Below are 23,771 nucleotides of genomic sequence, written 5' to 3'. Positions count from 1 at the left end.
TTAACCGACTAAGCCACCCAGGCGCCCCTTAAGTTCACTGTCTTATATGGGCATGACTGGTGGTGCCCCCAAACATTTCTGTCAGTAATATCAAAGATCATTGACCACAGATCACCTAAGGAATATAATGATAATGAAAACGTTTGAAATATTGCAAGAATTACCAATATGTGACACAGAGACACAAAGTGAGCAAATGTTACTGGAAAAATGGAGCCAATAGACTTATTTGACACAGGGTTGCCACAAACCTTTATTTTGTAAAATATGCTGTATCTGTGATTTGCAATAAAATGGAGCACAAGAAGATGAGGTATGCCTACAGTTTCTTCTCGGATAAACATCCCTTTTCTAGAAAAAGAACAATAGTTATGTGATTTCTCTGTGTATGTGAGTTGAGAAAAAATGCACATGGAAATGGTGAAAAACTGAGAGATCCATAATTTCATTGTAACACAACGAAGCTGATAGGATTCTCACAGCTGGATTTACTTGGGAATAGAATGAAGAAAGTCTGCATCATCCTGCATTAAGTCTCTATCAGACAAAATTTATGATAATGACAGTAGAACCAGATCTAGGAGCTAGTCCAAGCCATGGAGATTAGCAAGTAATCACAGCTCAAGTCCTAATACAATTCTGGAGAGACATGGAGGGATTTCGAGAATTAAACTAGCAAAAAAGGATTAAAAAAAAAAGAAGAAGAAAATTTTGGGCTCCACATGCATTGGTCAGTGTCAGCAAAATTCTACCTGCTCCATTACAGTTCTTCTATATTATTTTACCATTATCTTTGATAATTCAGTCTCTTTTTCCAGACTGGAAACAACTTGATGTCAGGAACTGTCAACTTCATCTAACTGATTCCAGAACAGTGTTTTGGTCTAGGGACAACAGAGTTCACTAGTTCAGTATCAGGAGCTTGCTGGAGTCAGCTGCAGACAAAATCCCAGCTCAGTCACTTACTACTAGAGTCCTTATGGTTGAGTTACTTGGTGGTTCCAAGCCTCAGTTTCATCACCTATATAATCAGTTTATAGTACCCACCCCATTAACTGTAATGGATGAAAGCTATAATATTGCAAAATATTTAGTCCAGTGGCATACACAGAGCACTCAACAAATAGCAAATATTATAAGCTATTTAACAAATTAATGTACATGTGGGCCACCGAGCTATGATTGCTGGAAGACATCAATAAGGGAAGATGGTTGACCCTAGCCTTTAGAAACTCCCAGCCTTCATATAACCCAGCACCCTCCACTGATACTTGGTACTACAGGGAGAGCAAGGACAAACTGTGACACATGTTCCCATAGGAGTCTATCCATGATTGACCTCAGAGATGACTTTCACAGTCAAGGTCCTGTTCATGCCTGCACCACCTTCTGTGTACATTCAGGCTCATCCTTCACATCTTGGATTCTATGTTTTCTAACTTAAATACTGACACTTTCTCTTCATAAATCGCTTAAAGCACACAAACAAATCTCTGACTAGAGCATAATGTTTTAAATTCGCATTTAAACCATGTGAGATTATTTATAGGCTCCTTTCATTGACAAATACAATGAATGAAAGAGATGGATGAATGAATGAGAGGGGAGACAGAAAGGAAGAAAGGAGGGAGGAAAGACATAAGGGAAGGGAAAAAAAGAAAGGAAGGGAAGGGTAGAGAAAGGAAGGTAGGAAGGAAGGAACGAATGAAGGAAGAGAAGAAAATAGAAGGAAAGGAAGAAGGCAGGAAGGCCTTTGGCCAGTCATAAGAACAAAAGTGTTACAGTACTCCAACGGAAATCTATGGTAACAAAATGGAAGGCAAGAAGAAAGAGGAGTTTCAAGTTCTGCGCAAAGGAATTTGTTGTAATAGTTATACTAAACTGAAATTTAGAATGCATCAGAGGAGGAAGTGAGTTTAACCACCTGGTCACACTATCTTACTTTATCATCTCATTTTACAGATGAGGCTGAAGCTCTGACAAGTAAGATGACTTTGTCCAACATTTCACAGTTGCAGAATGTGGTCCATGGATCACTGCCATCGGCATCGCCTGATAATCTGTTAGAAATGCAGACTCTCAGGCCCCATGTTAGCTCTACTAAATCAGAATCTGAGCTTTAATAAGATCCTTGGGTGATGTGTCTGAACACTGAAGTCTGAGAAGCATTAGCGCAAGCAGCTTGTTACCAATAAGTTAATAACCTGGGTAATTTACTCAATGCTTTATTTTTCTATAAACTATACACCAATCTTTGGATCTGCTAGAAAAATTTAAATCCTTTGGCTGTGAAGAATCAACCTATGGATTTTAAACTCAGGATAGAACTTTAGGAACTGGCTCTTTGAAGCCCTGAATAAGCATGTGCTAACACATAACACACAGTGACCACTCGCCTACCTTTTCCTCATCTGTAAAGTGGGAAGAACAACAGCACCTAAGCTCAAAGGGTTATTAAGAGGACTAAATGAAGGCATGTGAAGTCTTTAGAATAACAGACACAGAGTAAGGCCTCAATGAGCGTTAAGCACTGTGTGTGACTGTTGTTAGCTCTTTCATAGGGTGTACAGGGTGTGGTGCGACAGGCTTGCACGCCACAGCCCATCATTCTCACCTGTTTGACTGCAGTGACACGTGTATGAAGTACTATTCAAGATTACAATAGCCTGTGCCCACAGAAGAGAGCCAATCCAACTCCTTAACTGGATGAAAAAAAAACAACCAACACTGCTGAATTATTTCATCAAATAGGAACTGACCTTGTCAGCAATTATGAACATGCACAGAATTAACAATATTTAAGGAAAATAGATAAATTTTCAATGTTGAATAATGAATGATTTTCAATAAAAAGAATTATTCTGCAGAGAACTAAATACTGAATTCATAATTTAGCGCTGTCTGAAGAATACTCAAAGGATGAACAAAACTCGGCTTGCTGACTTTTTTGCTCAGTGTACTGAAAACAGCAAATTTCACCCAGAGGTGTTGGCAGGTGTACACACAACGAGCACCCAAATGCCAGAGTTGGCACGACAAGGGGTGCTGGAGCACGGGACAGAGATCTCCTGTACAGAATGAGATGACGGTTGTATGATAAAACCACCAGCTTGTTTGTCCACGTACTTCAAGCACTGATCCAGATTGGGGAAAGAGAGCTACAATAGACAAAGCATGTAACTCAAACCATGTAAAATAGAAACTGAAAATCAAAATCACATTATAAGCTGAGTTTCTTACTTACTAGACACGCACAATGGTGTGAAGGTATTCAGGAAAGAGTGGTACTGAGGGCCTTGGGTTATACAAATCAGACCACCGCTAGCCGCTACAAGAGAGCCATCATGGTGAGATGGATAGATGGATTTATAAGACCATGGACACTATGTGGAGGGAGATGCCAGAGAAGCTGAGAGCCTAAACCGTAAAGTTGGATGGCCTGAAGGGAGATGAAAGAAAAGGAATTTCTGCCTCCTGCCAGCCCTGCACAATACAATTCCCAAATGGCTCCCAGATTTCCCAGCCAGAAAAGCAACACACTCAACAGCTGCCAGCAGAACTTCTTCCCACGTTTCCTCCCCTCCCCTCAGGGGGAAGAGTCTTGCATAGTATTATGATCATGTTAAATATAATTCTTAAGACAGGCCAACAGTATTAAGTGACAAAATGAGTCTCATTCCTCTCATAATAAACATGACTGTTCCACACCAATAGATAAAAACTGCTAACACTCTGGTACTGTCTGTATCACTCATATCTAAACACAAAATCTGCTCTATTATACCTGCCATGATGAAAATGAAATATATAAAGGTATACATGGCACGTTGAATAATGAAGAAGCCCATGTCCCAAGCCCTGGAACCCATGAACATGTTACCTTACATTCAAAAAGAACTTAACAGGGGCTCCTGGGTAGCTCAGTTGGTTAAGCATCTGACTCTTGATTTTGGCTCAGGTCATGATTTCACAGTTCTGGGGTTCGAGTCCCACATCCGGCTCTGCACTGACAGTGGAAAGCATATTTGGGATTCTCTTTCTCCCTCTCTGTCTGCCCTTCCCCTAAGTGTACTCTGTCTCTCTCAAAATAAACAAACAAACATAAAAAAAGAGAACAGATGTGATTAAGAAAGGATCTTGGAGTGTGCTGATTACCTTGAATGATCTTGGTGGACCCCATGTAATCACAAGGGTCCTTTTCTTTTCTTGTAAGATAAAATTTCAGAGATGATGTGACCAGAGAGGGAAGGGGAGGGGAAAAGCAATGTGGGAGGCAGCCATGATGCAAGAATGAGAACAGCCTGACACACTTTCACAGGCAAGGAAACATTCCCCCGCCCCCTGCTCCCCGCCTTGAGCCGCCAGGGGAACCGGCCCCATGGACACCTCTGTTTTAGCCCAATCTCTGACTGATTCTGTATTTCTGACCTCTCGAACTATAAAATAAGAAAGGACACTGTTTTAAGCTGCTATGTTTGTGGTAATTTATTATGCCAGTAATAGGGAGCTAACACAGAATATAATCAATAAATACTAATTATAACTGAATAATTAGGAAACAGTTCTCTGTGACCTATAATTTACAAAGTATTTTATAGTTTTCAGTGATCAAACCCTAACTGTTCATCAGAAGTTCTTAAGTTTATTACACAAAGACAGCCCATTTAAATCATATTATAGTGTAAGTATGCACACGTTGATTTTGAAATCTGAAAGCAGAAGAAATTACAAAAAGAGACATGTAATACAAGAAACCTAGAGTCTGTTCCTGGATATCTTGGGATCTCCTAAGGGATGACAGTTAAAGTGCACTTAGGTTGGACCTAAGCCACTCACTTATGGCAGCATCTGTGTTAGTCACCTGTTTGCGTCCCACCAGTGTTGTGCACATGGCTCTGTACAGTGTTGGCTGGTGCTCCATCAATGTTTGCCAATTAAATAAATGACTGAAAAAATGAAAAGCTGAATGAGAAAACTTACACCCTTAGCCAGGTTTTACTTTTGATCTTTTAAATGGAGCTTTATTCCAAATTAACCTAGGAGGACTTGGTGCTAGAATAAAAATAAACAGCTTACTTAAAAAAAAAAAAACAAGTTTTTAAAAAGGCCTTTAAAGATGAAACCAAATGTAAATAAATTGCAGAAGATTTTTCTACTTCTGGTTAGGAGCCAAAAGGTCACAGAAAACGATCGGCCCCACTGTAGTGATGAAAAAACAATAAATTTAGAGATCTTATTTGTTGTACAAGATATTGAGGAGATGTGGACACATGTCTAATTGAACAGAAGTCTGTCTCCACAGGGAGATAAGCCCTTCTGAGGTGGACAGGCATTGATAGATACTTTCCCCACTGGTGATGAGTGGCCAGATGAACTGGCCTGCTTTTGGTAAGAAAATCTTGCTGGAATAAGGAATAAGCCAAACTTTTCTCAGCCAAGCACTGGTAGGTGTAGAGGACTGGAAAGTGGGGGATGGCTAGCGAGCCCTCACTGCCAGCCAATGCTCCTTCCTAATACTTTTGCATGGCAGCCACTGGTGGTGGAAGAAGCTGGCAACTGGGGTAAATTAGAGAGACTGCATCTCACGTGCATAGATCCCAAAGTGTGCTGCGGGGCCAGATCTCACCACTAAGGGGATGGAAGATGTGAAATGTAGTTCAACTCCTGATTAGAATGAAGAGATCTGAAACCAACTTGACAATAAACTATTTGTAAAAAAAAAAAAAAAAAAAAAAGAATGAAGAGATCTGGCCTAGTCACCGTTGCTGCCTGACAGGGGAAAGGACAAGGACAAGGCTTGCTGAGGATGCATACTACCTACTGTGGCTTCTTTGTTCTTTTATATACAGTATGAAGAGTGAGACACATGAAAAATCAGGAAAAATGTGACCCATAACTAAGAAGAAACAAAAAGAATAAAAGGAGAACAACAGGTAACAAAATGGTTGGAATTAACAGGACCCAAAAACAACTATAATGGGGGCACCTGGGTGGGTCAGTCAGTTAAGTTTCTGATTTCGGCTCAGGTCATGATCTCATGGTTTGTGAGTTCAAGCCCCATGTTAGGCTCTGTGCTGACAGCTCAGAAGCCTGGAGCCTGCTTTGGATTCTGTGTCTCCCTCTCTCTCTGCCCTTCCCCTGCTTGCACATGTGCATGTTCTCTCTCTCTCAAAAATAAGTAAACATTAAAAAAATTTAAAAAAACTATTATGAAGATGCTAAAGAATTTAAGGTAAAATGTACAAAATGGGTGAGAAGATGAAGAACCCACCAGAGTAATAGAAGCTCTAAAACAGCAGCAAATAGAAATTGTAGAACTGATAAGTACAATATGAATTCAGTGGAGGGGCTTAATGGCTAGGCGGACAAGATAGAAAAGGCTGGTAAACCCTAAGATAAGGAATAAAAAATATCCAAAATAAAGCACAGAGGGAAAAAAATCGATAATAAAAAAGCACACCCTGAAAATCAGAGTACTATGGCATAACTTCAAATGGTCTGACACACATGTAGTTGTAGCCTGAAAAGAAAAGAAAGAATAGAGTATAATTGTTGGAAAAGATATTAGATGAGGGTTTCAAAGATGGCTGAAAAGATATTAATCTGACACAGTGAAGCCCCAAGCAGGAAAACAGAAAATCACCATTGGGAAAACTGCTGAAAACCAGAGTAAAAAGATAAAGACAATGGAATGACATGTTTCAAGAGCTGAAAGAAAAACACGCACACGCACACACATGCACACACACACACACACGCACACACACACACACACACACAAACTGGCAACCTAGACACCTATATTCAAAGAAAATATTCCTAAAAAGTAGAAGTGAAATAAAGGCATTTCCAAACAACCAACCTGAGCACATTCATGCTGCATTACAGGAAAATATTAAAGGAAGTTCTCTAGACCGAAGGGAAATGACCACAGAGAAAAACGAAGATCGGCAGAAAGGAATGATCAGCGGGTTAAGTATCAAGGGAGATATAAAACCACATTGTTTTAAATCTCTTTAAAAAGACAATTGGCTATTTGAAGCAAATAGAGTGACATACTATGGAATTATAATACATGGAGAAATAAAATAACAATAATAATATAAAAATCAGGTGGAGTAAACAAAATGACACTGTTGAAGGATGTTTAATGTCTCATGAAGTTGTGTAATAGCTACCCATAGTAAAGGGTGATGCATTAATTATGCATATTGTAATCTAGAATAGCCACTAAAATATAATACAAAATGATGAAACTAAATAGTAACAGGAGTAATAAAATGGAATGTAAGAAAAACCAAACCAAAAAATACAAATCCTAAGTTTCCAAATAAAGAAATGAAGAAGAGAAGGGGGAAATGAGGGAAGAAATAAAAAATGGTAGAATTAAGCCCAAGAATATCCCATGTAATTATAGTAAATGTAAGATGTATTCAACACTCCAATTAAATAAAAAGATCCAGCTCTATGCAGTGTTCAAGAGACACTTTTAAGGACATAGAGTGAAAATAAAAGGATGAAATAGACACACATTGCAAATACTAACCACAAGAAAGCCATGTGTCTCTACTAGTAACAGAAAAACTAAACTTTAAGATGGCTATTTCATAATGATAAAAGGGTCATTAACAAAGCCTAAAGTTCATTCTTTGCTCAGTCTTTTTCTTCTGTATACAACTTCCGACGGTTTATGAACCTCTTCCTGTGTTTATGGACCTCTATTTAAAACTTATTTTCAAATTCACGTTACTTTTAATTTTGACAAGTTTTAAGTGCATGAACTCTTCAATTCTTAAAAATCATTATTATTGTTAATATTTGATTCTTACAAGTCATGTTACCTGAAATTTCACCTTCTGGTTGATATCTGACACACGGAACTGCTTCAGGAAACGTTCATCCTCACTCCAGAAGAGGCGGATATCAGGGATGTCATAGAGGATCATGGCTAGTCTTTCCAATCCCAGGCCAAAAGCCCAACCGATCCGATCTTGAGCACCAGCTACAATAGGAAAACAAAACACAACTGATTTAAAAAATATAAAGACTACAGGGTGCCTCAGTCTGCTGAGCATCCAACTCTTGATTTCGGCTCAGGTCATTGTCCCAGGGTTATGGGGTCGAGCCCTGCATCAGGCTTCATGCTGAGCATGGAGTCTGAGTAAGATCTCTCCCTCTGCGTCACTTCCTTTCTTGGAGTGTGCTCTCTCTCTCTCAAATAAAAAATTTAAAAATATATATAAAGACTTCGCAGGTGCATCCTACTTGTGGGTAACTAAACAGTAACACTGGCTGTGAGACTACTAGCGGGCAAGGCACTGGGAAGGGACAGGGAGACATCCCCAAGTCCCTCATCTTACGTTTCTTGTGCTCCTTACATCCCTTACTTCCATCCCTGAGGCACTCTGGAGTCACACTGCCTCTAATGTTGCCTTTCATTTTTTATTATATTCTAAGCACTTTACGCCCTGCTTCCTGCCTCTGAGAAACAATTTTTCAGTAATCCTTTGTTTGCCCTGATTCAAATTTAGCCTAGTATGTTTAGAGCGAGAGGAAAAAAAAGGAGGCATCTGTCCCTACGTAGCTTACTAAATGGGTGGGTATGTTGGAAGCATGCCATTATGGACTGTTAATATTCAGAAAAATCCCTCAATTTTGTTAAAACAACTTTTACCCTAGTAAGAGCTACCTCAGTAATGCAGGGAGATCAAGAGACAAGGTGGAATGCTTATTTAGTACCACTCATTCCAAAAGTAAAGTGTGTTGTTCACATTATGGCAATGCCATGAACTCAAAGGGTTTATTTGGCTTACCTGACACAGACTAAGACCAAAGACTTCACACCCACTGTGTGAAGAAGGCAAGAGAGCAAGTCATACTACTGGAAAAGCTATGGAAAGGGCTCATGAAAGGAACATAATTTCAACTAGACATTAAGGGTGTCTGGATCCTGGGCAGGCTGCAATGACCTTAAGATTTCACTCCTGTCATACGTGCCCTGTGTAAATCCCTCCCTTTGAGTGCAGGTGGCCCTGGGAACAGGATGGGATTTCAGCCCTGTGATTAGGTTACTTTATATGCGAGTCCATCTGAGCAAACCAGAGAGCCTCTCCTGTTGGCCCAGGAGAAATGAGCTGACATGTAGTGAGAGGGCCATGTGGCTAGAACCTGAGGCAAGCCTCTAAAAGCTGGGGGAGGCGCTGGCAGTCAGCAGGAAATGGGACCCTAACTCCTACAATCATAAGGAAATGAATTCTCCCAACAGCATGAATGAGCTGAGAGGAGGACCAGAACCCCAGAAGAGCACACAGCCGTGCTGACCCCTTGGCTTCTACCCATGAAGACCCTGAGCAGAGGCCCTAGCCAATCTGCGCCTGGACTTCTGATGCAAGGAAACTATGACATAATAAATTCATTTGGTTTCAATCCATTAGGGATGACATTAATTTGTTACCAGGCAAACAAACAAACAAATAAACAAAAAACCCTAATACGTATCCAAAATGTGGAGAAAGGTAAAAGAAAATTCCAGACTGAAGGAACATCTTCAAATAGCAGAAGGGTAGCAGTGTAGCATGGAAGGGTTAGGAGTGGATTCTGGGAACAGAGAAGGTTCAAGGTTGAGCCAGATAGGACACTTCAGAGAGGATCTATTTCTGGCCAGGTGCTCCCACCTCCATTATTTATAAATAAAACAACAAGTATAAACATGTAAGAGAAGTGAGGCAGAAGTATGAGCCTCTTCAAATGGTCTGTTTAAAAGCTGAATGAATTAAAATAACCAAAATGAGGTCACAGAAGAAAAAGATATGAAAAGAGAATGGCTCAGTAGCGAGAGGGAAGGTGTATGAGAAAGAAAAGCCAGTGGTTCGTTGAGTGCACCTATTCCTGAATAAAAATGAACATTCAAGTGAGGAGGAGGAGGGAAGGGGGATATTCAGCCTCACAGACAGTGGGGTCATGAACATTATGCACAACCCTTGACCCAGTGGTCACATGCCAAATGGAGCAGCTGAAGAGTGAGGGAAATATTTTAGAATAATTCATATGGATTCAGGAGACCTGAAAAATAGATTGGTAACTAATTAAAGACATGAAATTTAAGATAACCATGACAGACTTTTTAAATCTACTTAAAGAAGAATTTTCATTGCTTTAAGTATGTGTGTGTGTGTTTGTTTGTTTATAGAATGAGCAGAGGAGGGAGAGAGAGAATCCCAAGCAGGCTCCACACTGTCACAGGGCTTGAATGCATGAACCGTGAGATCATGACCTAAGCCTAAATCAGGAGTCAGAGGCTCAGCCAACTGAGCCACACAGGCACCCCAAGAATTTTTATTTCTTTAAAGGGAAAGAAAAAATTACAGTCCTGGTGATGTGGTTCCAGCACATTCTGCAGCATGTAGTCCACGGTCCTGACTCACTGGGGGTTACACTAGATATTTTTACAGTTTGGAAACACATATACATATAAAGATCCTTAAGAATGTTCATACTCGTTATTCTATGATTCTACTCAGGAATTGATACTAAGGAAATGATTCAACAGAAGAAAAATACAAATGAAACAAGATATTCAGCAGTATTACTTTATAAGAGCAAAAACATGGAAACAATCTACATGACCCAAATTAGGGAATGGCTTACAAATTATACTACATTTTAATGCAATCATTAAAAATCATAATTATAGAAAAACAGATTTATATTTAAGTAAGATTATAAGAAATTATGAAAAATATTTATGATAACATGAGTATGTACTATGATACCACCATTTAATATAGGTCCAAATGAGGGTTGTAATGTGGAAAAACAAAAAACAAAACATGATGTTCAAGAATTATAATGGATAATAGTTTTAAAACAATTTCAAAACATTTTCCTATAATTGTTATAGTCATTTAAAGTAAAAAAAAAATAGGTAGCAATGTTAATGCTTCTTTGTGACGGAGGTTTTTTCCTTAATCTTCTCGATTTTATTATCAGTCAAAATTTTAGATATAACCAACTAGCTAGAGCCAATATCTGTAACTGAATAAGTAGTAACAGGTACTTGCTACTTTATAGTAACTACTGCTTATTTAGGGTATTTGATTTAATTTAATATCTAGTCATTTTTTTAGTATCTTATGCTTCTTTCATCTATTACCATCAAGTAGTTCCCCATCCCCTGAAACTTTTTCTAAAGCAAAAACAAGAATATCAGAGTCCTTAAAAGTAGGTAAGAAAATGAGCAATAAACTAATTTTTCAAATTAAACAATTTTTTTAAAATTTATTTTTGAGAGAGAGAGACAGACAGACAGAGTATGAGCAGGGGAGGGGCAGAGAGAAGGAGAGAATCCAAAGCACTCTCTAGGCTCCAAGCTGTCAGCACAGAGCCTGACACAGGGCTCAAACTCACAAACCACAAGATCATTACTTGAGCCGAAGTTAGATGTTCAAGTGACTGAGCCACTCAGGTGCCCCCTCTAATTTTTCAAATGGACAAAGAATATGAAGACATTCATAGAAAGGAAAGATTACCCTTAAGCAAATGAATACTTACTTAAGAAAAATATAAGATGAGAATGTACAAAGTTACCATATTTCATTTACCAGACTGGCAAAAATAAACACTCTGATTCCATACTTTATAGCAAAGCCAAGGGAAAACAAGCACTCACTATACTGCCAGTAGGTTCACAACCGAGTTTTTAAGCTATTGATTTAAGGAGCATAGTATAGCAGTAGCCATCGAATTACAGATGCATGTATTACCTTGTTACTTTATTAGAAAGTACCCTACTTATGGGAAATTAAGACTGTATAAGGCCACTTTCTGGAGTATTGTTTATAAAAGCAAAAGACTGTAAACAACCCAAATGTCCATCACTAGGGAACTGATTAAATAAACTATGCTAAGTCCATACAATGAAATATTATAAAAAGTCTCCAACCAATTTCAAAAACTCAAAGCAGCAGCTATCTGTTTTTATTTTTATTTTTATTTTTAATTTGGGGGTGGATGGGAAAGAACTGTGCAAGTGAAGGACAAGGGTGGGGAGTCTATAGTACTTACTTTTATATAAAGTCTGGCAGATTTTCATTAGTAGATAAATAGAGGAATTTCTTTTCTGCTTATTTTTAAGAGGTTATAAGAAGAACAAAGTATTCCTCTTATGTTACACTGGGGCCAAACTTGCAGGAAAATCATGATTAATAAAAATGGATCTCTATGTCCTCTTTTTATGGACAGAATTGGTCTCTTTAATTTTCTAAGAGGCAATGTATTTCCAAGGCTAGAAAATAAGTATCATCTGTAGGGGTTTCAAAAACAACCACAAATTTCTTCTACCCTTTGCCTTCAATCTCAGTGGGTTGTAATGGCTTCAACCAATTGAGTATGGGGGAAGTGACACTATGTGACTTCCAAGGTCACATCAAAATAGCCACACAACTAATGCTTGGTTTTCTTGGAATGCTCGCTCTCCACACACCCTCCTTCACAATTCTCTCTCTAGAATATTCTCTCTTAGAACCCAGCTGCCATGCTCTGAGAAGGAAGTAACACAGAGAGACCATGTGTAGGCGCTCGAGTGGACAGTTTTAGGTGAGTCCAGCTTTTAAGCCATCCTGGCACCGATGGTGGGTATGTCAGTAAAGAAGACTCAAGAGGGTGCCAGCCCTAGCCCTCTATATCACCTCAGCTGTTTAATCTTCCCAAGGCTCCAGCCACTGTGGATGAGAGACAAACTATCTCCACTGTGTGCTGCCCATATTTGTGACCACAGAATAATAAAATGGCGGTTCTCTTAGGCCATTAAGTTTGGAGTGGTTTGTTATTCAACAAAAGATAACCAGACACTGCCCTTGTTAAATCATCTGGGTTTTGCTTTCTATTGCAAACACTTCCCATATGGGTAAACTAAGGCTAACTGAACTGCTGATAAAAGTTCATACATTTGAGATATAAGAATCATGTGTATAACAACTAGATAGGGTTTCACATAGAAGATACCAGGAATTAAGCTTAAAATAAGATGAATCCACTATACTATAGCACATCATATACATCATAATATTATGTCTTAATATCACATCTTATCCAAAGCCCATGCCACCACCAATCATTCACTGCACTGCTTATCCTACATAGAAACAAAACAGTCCTAAGCCAAAGCTATCCAATTCTCCTCTCCAAACCAACTGCTGCTTTTCATCTTATTTTTTGACCTCATGATGAATGGGGTCATCATCCATCTAGTTAGTTAAGGCAAAAACCTGGGAATAAACTAACTTAAAACACTACCTTATTTCAGATAGAGAGCTTTAAATTATATCTCAAAATTTCTCTCAAAACCATCCCTTCATTCTAGTCCAATTGTTGCCTTCAATAAACTTGTCCCTTCAATTTGTGCCTTCAATAAACATCTCTTACCTGAACTATTCCAAGAAACTCCTAAGTAATCACTGTCTGTCTCCCTATTTGGTCCATCTATGATAGTGCTGCCAAGTCTCTTTCTAAAATATAAATCTGGACACTGTCACAGTAGATATATGTAAGGATAAGACAATGAATGACTCATCTCCAAGAGAGCCATATTTGTTCTTATTTTTATTTTGCATTGTCTTTCGAAAACATAAAAATAAAAACCTTAAAATTGTCCCACAGATTCCCATTCACTATAACAAAACTTGAATATTCACGGAACTTCAAGATTAGATGTGCAAGGTTCAGTTGGAAAGATGCTTCATAATAAGTTAAATACTAGCATCTTTGTTTATCAGTTGGTATTAAGGCAATCATAATGACAAATGGAAACATAAGTATTTAGCTATAAAATACAGACAGATGAAGAAGCACTGGTCTTGGGTGCTGGGTGGCTCAGTCAGTTAAGCATCAGACTTCAGCTCAGGCCATGATCTCATAGTTTGTATGTTTGAGTCCTGCTTTGGGTGAGCTCAAGCCCCGCTTCTCTCTCTCTCCCTCTCTCTCTGCTCCTTGCTCACTTGCATCCCCTATTACTCAAAACAAACAAAGAAAAAGAAGCACTGGGGGTGCCTGGGTGGCTTAGTCGGTTAAGCGTCTGACTTTCGCTTAGGTCATGATCTCGCGGTTTGTGGGTTCGAGCCCCGCGTCGGGCTCTGTGCTGACTGCCAGCTCAGAGCCTGGAGCCTATTTCGGAGTCTGTGTCTCCCTCTCTCTCTGACCCTCCCCTCCTCACGCTGTCTCTCTCTCTCTCCTATAAATAAATAAAAAATAAAAATTTAAAAAAAAAAAAAAAAAAGAAAAAGAAGCACTGATCTTTAGTGAAAAACTTTCTAAAAATTTTTCAATACATCACAGGTGGTTAATTTTGTCAAATATAAAATTATGCACATGACACATCAGAATTCACATTCTTTTCAAGGCCGATGGGTCATTCATTAACATAAACGATTTTCTGAGACACAAACTAAATCTCAAAATATTTAAATGGTTTGAAATTTAAGGAATGCCCTATGTCCAAAGTGAAAATAAATGAGAAGTCAAGAGTATAAAAATATCTAAAGGCATTTCGAAATATTGGGAAATTACACAACATACTTTTAAATAACCCGAGTCAAAGAAAAAAGATCACAATAAAAATTAGAAATGTATTGAAATGAATACAAATTAAGATGCAACATAAAATAATGCATGGAATGAATCTAAAACTGTAATTCAAAAGAAGCCTATAGCATTAAATGCTTATGGAAGAGAAGAAAGGTGTCAAATCAATGAACTACCACCTTACAAAAGTAGAAAAAGAAAACAAAATTAAGAGCTAAGTCAAACAAAGGAAAAAATAAATATAACAGTATAAGCAATAAAATAAAAAAAAAAGAAAAACAATTGAGAAAATTGATGACACCAAAAACTGGTTTAAAGTAAAAATTTTTTAAGTGAAGTACAGTTGACACACAATGTAGTTGTGCAACTAACAATGTTACCTGTAGATGTACAACATAGTGATTTGACAACCCCATACATTGTGGTATGCTCACCACTCCATATGTTATGATAGCTACTGTATGTCACCACAAAATGCTATTACGATACCATTAACTATATTCCCTATGCTGTACCTTTAACCCTGTGACTCATTCCAGAGCTAGAAGGCTGTATCACTCACTCCCCTTTACCTGTTTTGCCCACCCTTCTACCACCTTTCCCTCTGGCAACCATTAGTTTGTTCTCTGTATTTATGGGTATGTTTCGGCTTTTTATTTATTTGATTTTTTTGTTTTCACATATAAGTGAAATCATATGGCATTCTCTAGAATAAGAAGATAAGAAATTATAAGTATTGGTAAGCATGTGAAAAAAAGGAAGCCTTGTGGACTGTTGGTGGGAATGTAAACTGGTACAGCCACTATGGGAAACAGTATAGTATGGAGGGTCCTCAAAAAATTAAAGATATATGCATCTGTATGTTTATAACAGCGTTATTTACAGTAGCCAAAGATAAGTAAACAACTGAAGTGTCCATCAATAGACGAATGAACAAGGAACAAGTGGTATACATACACAATGGAACATTAGTCAGTCTTTTTATAAAAGAAAAAGCTTTCAGTGTTTGACTTATTTCACTTAGCATAATACCCTCTGGGCCCATTCATGCTTTTGCATATGGTAAGGTCTTATTCTTTTTATGACTGAATAATGTTCCATTGTATATGTATGTGTACCAAAAGCTGAGTGTTTTTTTTGAAAAATCAATAAAATGGATAAACTGCTAGCCACACTAATAAGGAAAAAACATGAGAAAGAGAAAGTACAAATTACCAATGTCAGGAATGAAAGATAGGACCTCACTAAAGACCGATTTTAGAGATAATAAAAGGATAATGAGACAATATTATGAATAGCTTTATGCAAGTGAATTCAACAACTATTCAACAATCCATAAAAAATGGACAAATTCTTGAAAAAAAAAATTCCCCCAAACTACCAAAGCTCATTAAGAAGAACAGATAACCTCTATCAATTAAAATACGGAATATAGAATTGAGAACCTTCCTGCTGGCACTTGGGTGGCTCAGTTGGTTGAGTGTCCAACTTTGGCTCAGGTCATGACCTCACAGTTCATGAGTTTAAGCCCTGCGTCAGGCTTGCTGCTGTCAGTGCAAAGCCTGCTTTGGATCTTCTGTCCCTCTCTCTCTCTCTGTCCCCCCCTGGCTTGTGTTCTTTCTCTCTCAAAAATAAATAAAACATTAAAAAAAGAAAAGAAAAAAGAAAAACCTTTCTAAAAAGAAACTTCTAGGGCCAGATGGCTTCACTAAGTGAATTCTATTACAATGTTAAGAAAGAAATAATACTAAATCTATAAAACAGAGGCCAAGATTACCCTTATACCAAAACCAGACAACAAAACAACTTTAAACCAATATGCATCATGAACAGAGAATAGAAAAAAAAAACAGCTTTTACAAAATATTAACAAATGCAGCAATACCAACAAGGGACACTATATCAGGACTGGATTTATCCCAGGAATGCAAGGTTAGCTCAACATATGAACATCAATAAATGTAATTTATCATATAAGCAGATTGAAAAAAAAACCCAATACACAATCAGAAAAAGCAATCATAGTTGCAAAAGTAGATGCAGAAAAAGCAGCTGAAAAAATTCAACATCCATTCATTATAAAAATTCCTAGCAAATGAAGAACACAGGACATTTCTTTAATCTGATGAATGACACAATAAAAAACTACAGCTAATATAATGAAAGACTAGTCGCTTTGCCCTCAGGGTCAGCTTGAAGACAGACAGATATGTCCACTCTCTCTATTTCTGTTTCTACTAACCTGAGTTCTAAGCTAGTGGGAAATGGCGGGGGGGGGGGGGGGGGGGGGGGGGGGGGGGAGCAAAAACAGATTAACAGATTGGAAAGAAAAAAGTAAAACTGTCTTTATTTGGAGATGGCATGACTGTCTACATAAAAACCTCTAAGAAAAATGTTTCAAAGACTACTACTACATGAGTTCAAGAAGATGATATACAAAAATCTGCAGTATGATGGACTCAGGGGTATCTGTTTCACCTGGCTGTCACTGGGGACAAGTGCAGAACCTCTTCTAAAGACAGGAGAATGGCTCTACTGAGAAGACCCAATGCGAAGGCCAATGAGGGAGGCAGGACATCAAGCACCTGCAATCCCAAGCACCTTGGTGGAGGACTAGAGTGTCCTTAGTTACAGGGAGCAGCTGCCCTCCAGCTTCCTTCCATTGCACTTTGAGTCTCATAATCATTCTAATTGAAAGCCTTCTTGTGACCATCACTGTGGAGGGCTGCAAGATAGGATGTGGCATCTCTTTGCAGAGCTGTACCAAATTGTACCTTTGAAACACTTAGCTTTGATCTCACCTAGAACAGCTTCTTTGGAATTGGCCCTTGCACTGGGCTAGCTGGCCATGCTGTTAGTAAGGCACCAGGCACTCCTGTTCAGGATCCCTGTATCACACAGTCTGCCCTATGAGATGTCATTAAATGAACTGATCTCAGATCTAAGAAGATGGACATGGCAAATGCTTCTTTCCCCTGAACAACTGAGTTGTTTTTCATTTTAAGGATACCATAAGTTACATAATTAATCGTAATTCTTTCCTTACTTTGGCCCCATGGATGCTTAGAGCCAACCTTGCAGGTCACCTCCACACTGTACAAGTGTTCAGGGTACATTTCTCTGTGTGACTCTTGGCCCAGTTTTATCTTCTTATCCTTATTTCCTCTTCTTTGTCCTGATTATCTCAACTATTTATTTTCTCCTCTTGTACATACTTTTATATGGTACTTCAAATTCTTTATGGAAGAAAGTGAGCCATAAATAACTAGACACTTAAAGATACTGTCAGCCAAGGCAGGTCTAATTTTCAGGTCTTTGGCACTCCTCGGCTGTAATTTGTTGCCAGGTGCTCAAGGGCTGACAGGGTTTTAAGGCAGTATATTTTTTCCCTATTCCAATACTAGAGAGTTCCAGTAAACTAGAGCCCCCAAAGCAGAAAGCTGACTATAGGGAAACATCCTCACTTAAACAGAATATCAGGATGGGAAGCAATTAGGTGTTCTGATTAACACAACTTTGTGCTGAATGGAGCAACCCACAGAAGAAAAGATTTTGTTTTTGTTGTAGGTGCTGAAAATCATTCTAAGAAGGTCAGCCTATATATAGAAGAAAAATAACATGAGACAGGAGCCAGAGATGGAGAAGTTGAAAGGAGGGGAGGAAAAAGAAGAGGAGGAGGAGAATGGCAACTGCGAAGAGGGCAGAAAGAAGTCATTAGCGTGATTGTGTAGAAACCAAGTGGATTCATAGCGTAAACCACCTAATCCCATACATGGTCCCTTCTATAGCAGATGGCCTCCATGCTCTGCCTCAACAGCTGCAGAAAGAGAAGCACTAGCAAGAGAGAAACCAGGGCAGTGCACAAGGCTCCACACACAGCCTCTGGTCTGGCCCCTCCAAAGCAGAGCTCCTGAGAGCATGAGACATGTCAGAGAGAGAGCAGCGATGCTAGCCATGTGTCGAGACGGGGAACAAAGAGCACTGAGAGAAGATTAAAACTGGCTGCTACTGCTCAACACCATGCCTTTGAAGGCACAGGACGTCTGTGCTATCTGTGGAAGGCATTGGGGGTGGGGTTGGGGTGGTGGGGATACGGTTCAAACCTGCCTCCCCAAAGTCCTTAGAAAAATCACTGTGCCATACAGAAAAGGTTGTATCACCAACCTGAGAAAAGGCTGAGAATGGGCAGTTGTAGACTGTGACACAGATCTGCACACAAACACACTGTATTTAAGCTGTACCAAGACAAGTGAAGCCTATGTGCTTTCGTCTCTAGTATGTTCTGATCTGGAGCCACACAAAAGAGGGTTATATAATATAATTGGACTTTTGTCAGACAATACAAGAAGATGAGGAATTTGGGAGAATTTGGTGGGGAGCAAGAAGTAGAGAGAATTTTTACGGCAATGAAAATACACTATATGACACTATAATGATGGATACATGTCATTATATATTTGTCCAAACCCATGGAATGTGCAACCCCAAGAGTGAACCCTAAGGTAAACAATGAATTTGGTGTGATAACAATGTGTCATTGTAGGTTCATCGGTTGTAAAAAAATGTAGCACTCTGGTGGCAGATGTTGATAATTGGGGAGATCGTGCATGTGAGGGGGCAGAGGGCATATGGTAAATCTCTGTACCTTATTCTCAATTTTGCTGTGAACCTAAAATTGCTTAAAAAATTACATTTTTAAAAATTTTAAAATTAAAAACAGGGGAGAGTGGAAATACAACTCACAGAATGGGAGAAAGGACTTGCAAATTATATATCTGTTATGGGTCTATTACCCAGGATTCTAAAGAACTCCTACAACTCAACAACAAACAGATACAAAACCCAGTTGATAAATGGGCAAAAGAGGGGCACCTAGATGACTTAGTCAAGTGTCTGACTCTTGATTTCGGCTCAGGTCATGATCTCAGTTCATGGGACTGAATCCTGTGTTGCGCTCTGAGCTAACAGTGTAGAGCCTGCTTGGGGCTCTCTCTCCCTCTCTTTCTGCCCCTCCCCTGCTTGTGCACTCTCTCTGTCTCAAAAATAAATAAACATTAAAAAAAAAAAAAGAAAAAAATGGGCAAAAGATTTACAGAGATATTCCTCTAAGAGAAGTTACATAAATAGCCCACAGGCACATGAAAAGACATTCCACATCATTAGTCATAACTACTAGGCTGGCTATAATACAAAACAAACAAAGGAACAAACAAACAAAAAACTCAGAAAACAAGTATCAACATGGATGTGAATGAACCGGAACCCTTGTACATTGCTGCTGGAATGTACCATGGTGTGGTTGCTGTGGACAAGAGTTTGGTGGTTCTTCAGAATGTTAAACATAGAATTACTATATGACTCAGCCATTCTTCTCTCTTTCCCTCCCTTCCTCTCTCTTTCAGTAGATCGATCGATTGATCAATCTATCTACCTACCTACCTACCTATCTCTATCTGTATGCAGATATGCATACACATAATATAGTTACAGACATATATAGATACATAGATGGATATATCCAAAAATTGAAAAAAGAGACTCATGATAACTGTACACCAATGTTCACAGCAGCATTATTTACAAATGACAATGAAACACACACACAGACACACACACACACACGCGCGCGCGCACACATGCACACCCTTAAGTATCTGAGAATGAATAAACGAAATGGGGTACATAAATAAAATGGAGTATTATTCAGCCCTAAAAGGAACTGAAGTACTCATACACGCTATAGGATGAGTTAACATTAAAAAGATATGCTAAGTGAAAGAAGCCAAACAAAAGGACATGTATTGTCTTATTTCACATATGTGAAATGTCTAGAATAAGTAAATTAATGGAGATTTAGATTAGGGGTTACTACAGGGCTAGAAGGAGGGGGGAATGCGGAGCTACTGTTTAATGAATACAGAGTTTCTGCTTGAGGTGATGAAAATGTTTTGGAAATCGATAGTGCTAATGGTTGAATAACACTGTGAATCTAATTAATGTCAGTGAATTGTATACTTAAAAATGGTCAAAAACGGTTAAAAAGGCAAATTTTACAGAGTACATTTCACCACACAAATGTAAGATTTCAAAGGGGCTAAGCATTTACAAACTTTGAAGAAAATTTATGTGTTCTTCACTTTCTTTTTTTTCCCTTCTCATTACCACATCCATCTCCAAATACACTGAGAGATTTACCAACTGAGCCATTATACAGCCAATTATTTCAGTAGACCTGGGCTGCTTCTCCCATAAAATAAAAGAACAGCAGTAATACAGCATCTCAAGTTCCTTTCAGCTCTTAATAGTCTAGGATGTGACTCAGTTTATAAGGTCTGCTCTAAAGAAGCTTTCTTTTTGTTGTTCTTGTTCATTTATTTATTTTGAGAGAGAGAGAGAGAGAGAGAGGGAGGGAGGGAGGGAGGGAGGGGGAGGGGCAGCGAGAAAGAGGGAAGGAGAGAATCCCAAGTAGGTTCTGTGCTCACAGCAACATGGGGCTTGATTTCATGAACCATGAGGTCATGACCTGAACCTAAATCAAGAAGCCAGGTGCCCCTAAAGGAGCTTTCAATGGAATACAAAGTACTGCAAAAAAAAATAAGTTTGTTTAATATTTAATGGATAACAAAGGTATCTGCCAACTGTTCTCTTCTCTGGCCATCTGTCTCCTTCTACTCCTCAGACATGGAGGTACACGTGACTTTGTACTCCTTGCGTGTACAACTGTGACCACTGGGAATGGTCTTTTCCTCCACCCGATTCAGGTCTCTGTTTGAATGTCACCTTCTCAAGGAGGGCTTCCTGACCATCCACTTTAAAACTATATATTTCTTGAGGCACCTGGGTGGCTCAGTCAGTTAAAATTATATACTTTTCCACCAGTCCACACTTCCAAACCCCTGTATTCTGCCCTGTTTTCTTCAGAGAATATCATCTTCTAAGATACTACAATCTTTCCTATTTCTTCTACTTAATGTTTACTATTAGAATGCTGCTAGTCTATAATCTATGAGGGTAGGATCTTTGCTGGTTTTCATCACTAATACATCTCTATTGGCTAGAACAGTGTGTGGCATGTAGCAAGTGCTCGGATATTTGCAATGTGGGTGAATGGCATGGAAGGAGAAGTGCTGAGAGTTTTCTACTTTTTAAATTACTTGTCTCATTTAAATGGGTAGTATTACAATTTCAGACCTAAAATGAAGTTTTCAATATGAGCAATGACTTTCTCTAATGTATCTGTGAGAGATTTATCCATCATACTATGAGGTGATATTTTAACAGGGATGGTATCAGAAATGTCATTTCTGAAAAAGACAGCTCAGAGAGGAGACAGCTAGAACTCAAAAACAGAGCGAGAAGGAAAAGATGAATATTCTAACCACTCATCCCAACCTTCATGGCCATTCATTGAGCTTACTTTATAGAAGGTAGCTGGCACTGGGCAGTAGCTCCCTAAAGTCTGGGACTTTAGCACTGCTTCTGCAGTATTTTGTCTTTCTATTTTATTTTGTTCCTCAGTGACTGAACTGCTGAAATGTAAATCGCCCCAGCATCCCGAGGTTCCCTCTCAAAATGTTTTGTTGCAAAGCCAAGGATCAAATTAAAACTTTAAACTATTTCACTGGAAAACATTTTTTAAATTATATTAAGTATATTTTTCCTTCCCTGTCAATAGGGGCTAATTTCTAGGAGTTCTTTGACTTAATGAATTGACACTTTCCCACAACAGTTGCCACAAGTAATACTGAAACAACCCAGCAATTAACATTCATATTTTATAGAAGTTAACCAATTATAAAACATTTCATCAATATTATCTTGATTTTGACTCTCACAATGATTCTAAGGGGAATTCCAGGACTGGTATTATCATCTATATTTAAAAAATAAACACCATTTAAGCAAAATCACAGACAATGGGACTCAAATCTGCTTTTTCACTTCAAGTATGTATCCAATTAATGCTTCCCTAGATTCACTTTCAAACATTATTGTAGAGGGGCTATGTTGAAAGTATTTCAAACCATCAAAAATTCCACTTCGCCTGTACGCTTCCTAATTTCAAACTAAGTGCCAGCTTCTTGACTGACGTTATCATTATTCCATGAAAGCTAGTATAATAACTTGTATTAAGTAAGTGCTCAAATATATCAGTAGGTTTTTCTGAATTCTGAGTTTTGTCTGCCACACCAAATAATGCTTTCCACACTAAATTTGACTAATATATACCGAAACTCGGAGTGAGCTGACAGGGCTAGTATTTAGCAGTGGTATTGGACAAAAGCTTCCCCATCCCTTGACCATTAGGTACACCAGCAGTCACACTAGAACGAAAGCCCTATAGTATCCCAGTGTGACACTGCACACCCAGAGGCAGGTCTAGAAAAGCCAGCACAGCTACATAAATTCTGATTCCTTCTCTTTTTCACCATGGAGTTAGTCCTTGATCCCCTGCTTTCTAGCTACAACTCTTGAATTCTTCAGAGACTTGCTACTGGATGATTGACTTTTCAAGCTGTGCCTAGAGATCGATCTCCTGCATGAAAAATTTCTCTAGCTGTATATATCCTTGGCCCCACACAATTCTGTCAATAAGTCCTTCACACAATCCAAAGGCAGACCTCTTTTAAAAGAACCTTTCGATGGCGTGGAGCATTCTGGGGATAAGATTCTATAAGCTGTAAAGACAGTGGTCCTTAATACAATCTGAGCTAGACTGCATGTGAATAAACTTAAAGCAACAAACCCTTCAACACTCACCTTAAAAAGCTCACTTTGTCCTTCTCTGCCTGACTTATTTCGCTCAGCATAACACCCTCAAGGTCCATCCATGTTGCTACACATGGCCAGATTTCATTGTTTCTCATTGCCATGTAGTAATCCATGGTATAGATAAACCACATCTTCTTGATCCATTCGTCCGTTGATGGATACTTAGGCTCTTTCCATGTTTTAGCTATTGTTGAGAGTGCTGCTGTGAACACTGGGGTACATGTGCTCCTATGCTTCAGCATTTCTGTATCCCTTGGGTAAATTCCTAGCAGTGCTATTGCTGGGTCATAGGAGGAACTTAACTGAGGACCATGGGGGAGAAGAAGGGGGGAAATGGTGGGGGAAAGGGAGAGAGGCAAATCATGAGAGACTCTTGAATGCTGAGAAACAAACTGAGGACTGATGGATGTGTGTGGGGGGGG

The 23,771-nt window shown here is 38.8% G+C and overlaps 1 protein-coding gene across 7 annotated transcripts in view; it reads right to left on the bottom strand.

The window, feature by feature from the left end:
* The window catches only part of FARS2 (phenylalanyl-tRNA synthetase 2, mitochondrial), a 609,022-nt gene that overhangs the window by 203,168 nt on the left and 382,083 nt on the right, over positions 1–23,771 (bottom strand). For all 7 annotated transcript variants that reach the window (XM_039256852.1, XM_039256849.1, XM_039256850.1 and 4 more), the window contains one exon: positions 7,842–8,002. In XM_039256852.1, the coding sequence (XP_039112783.1) occupies positions 7,842–8,002 (161 nt within the window). The remainder of the gene's footprint in view (positions 1–7,841; positions 8,003–23,771) is intronic.

The sequence above is a fragment of the Hyaena hyaena genome, unplaced genomic scaffold (assembly GCF_003009895.1).
Source record: "Hyaena hyaena isolate Hyena2069 unplaced genomic scaffold, ASM300989v1 scaffold_588, whole genome shotgun sequence".
Lineage (NCBI taxonomy): Eukaryota > Metazoa > Chordata > Mammalia > Carnivora > Hyaenidae > Hyaena > Hyaena hyaena.
Note: the sequence above shows the minus strand (reverse complement) of the source record. Positions and strands in the feature narration are given on the sequence as shown.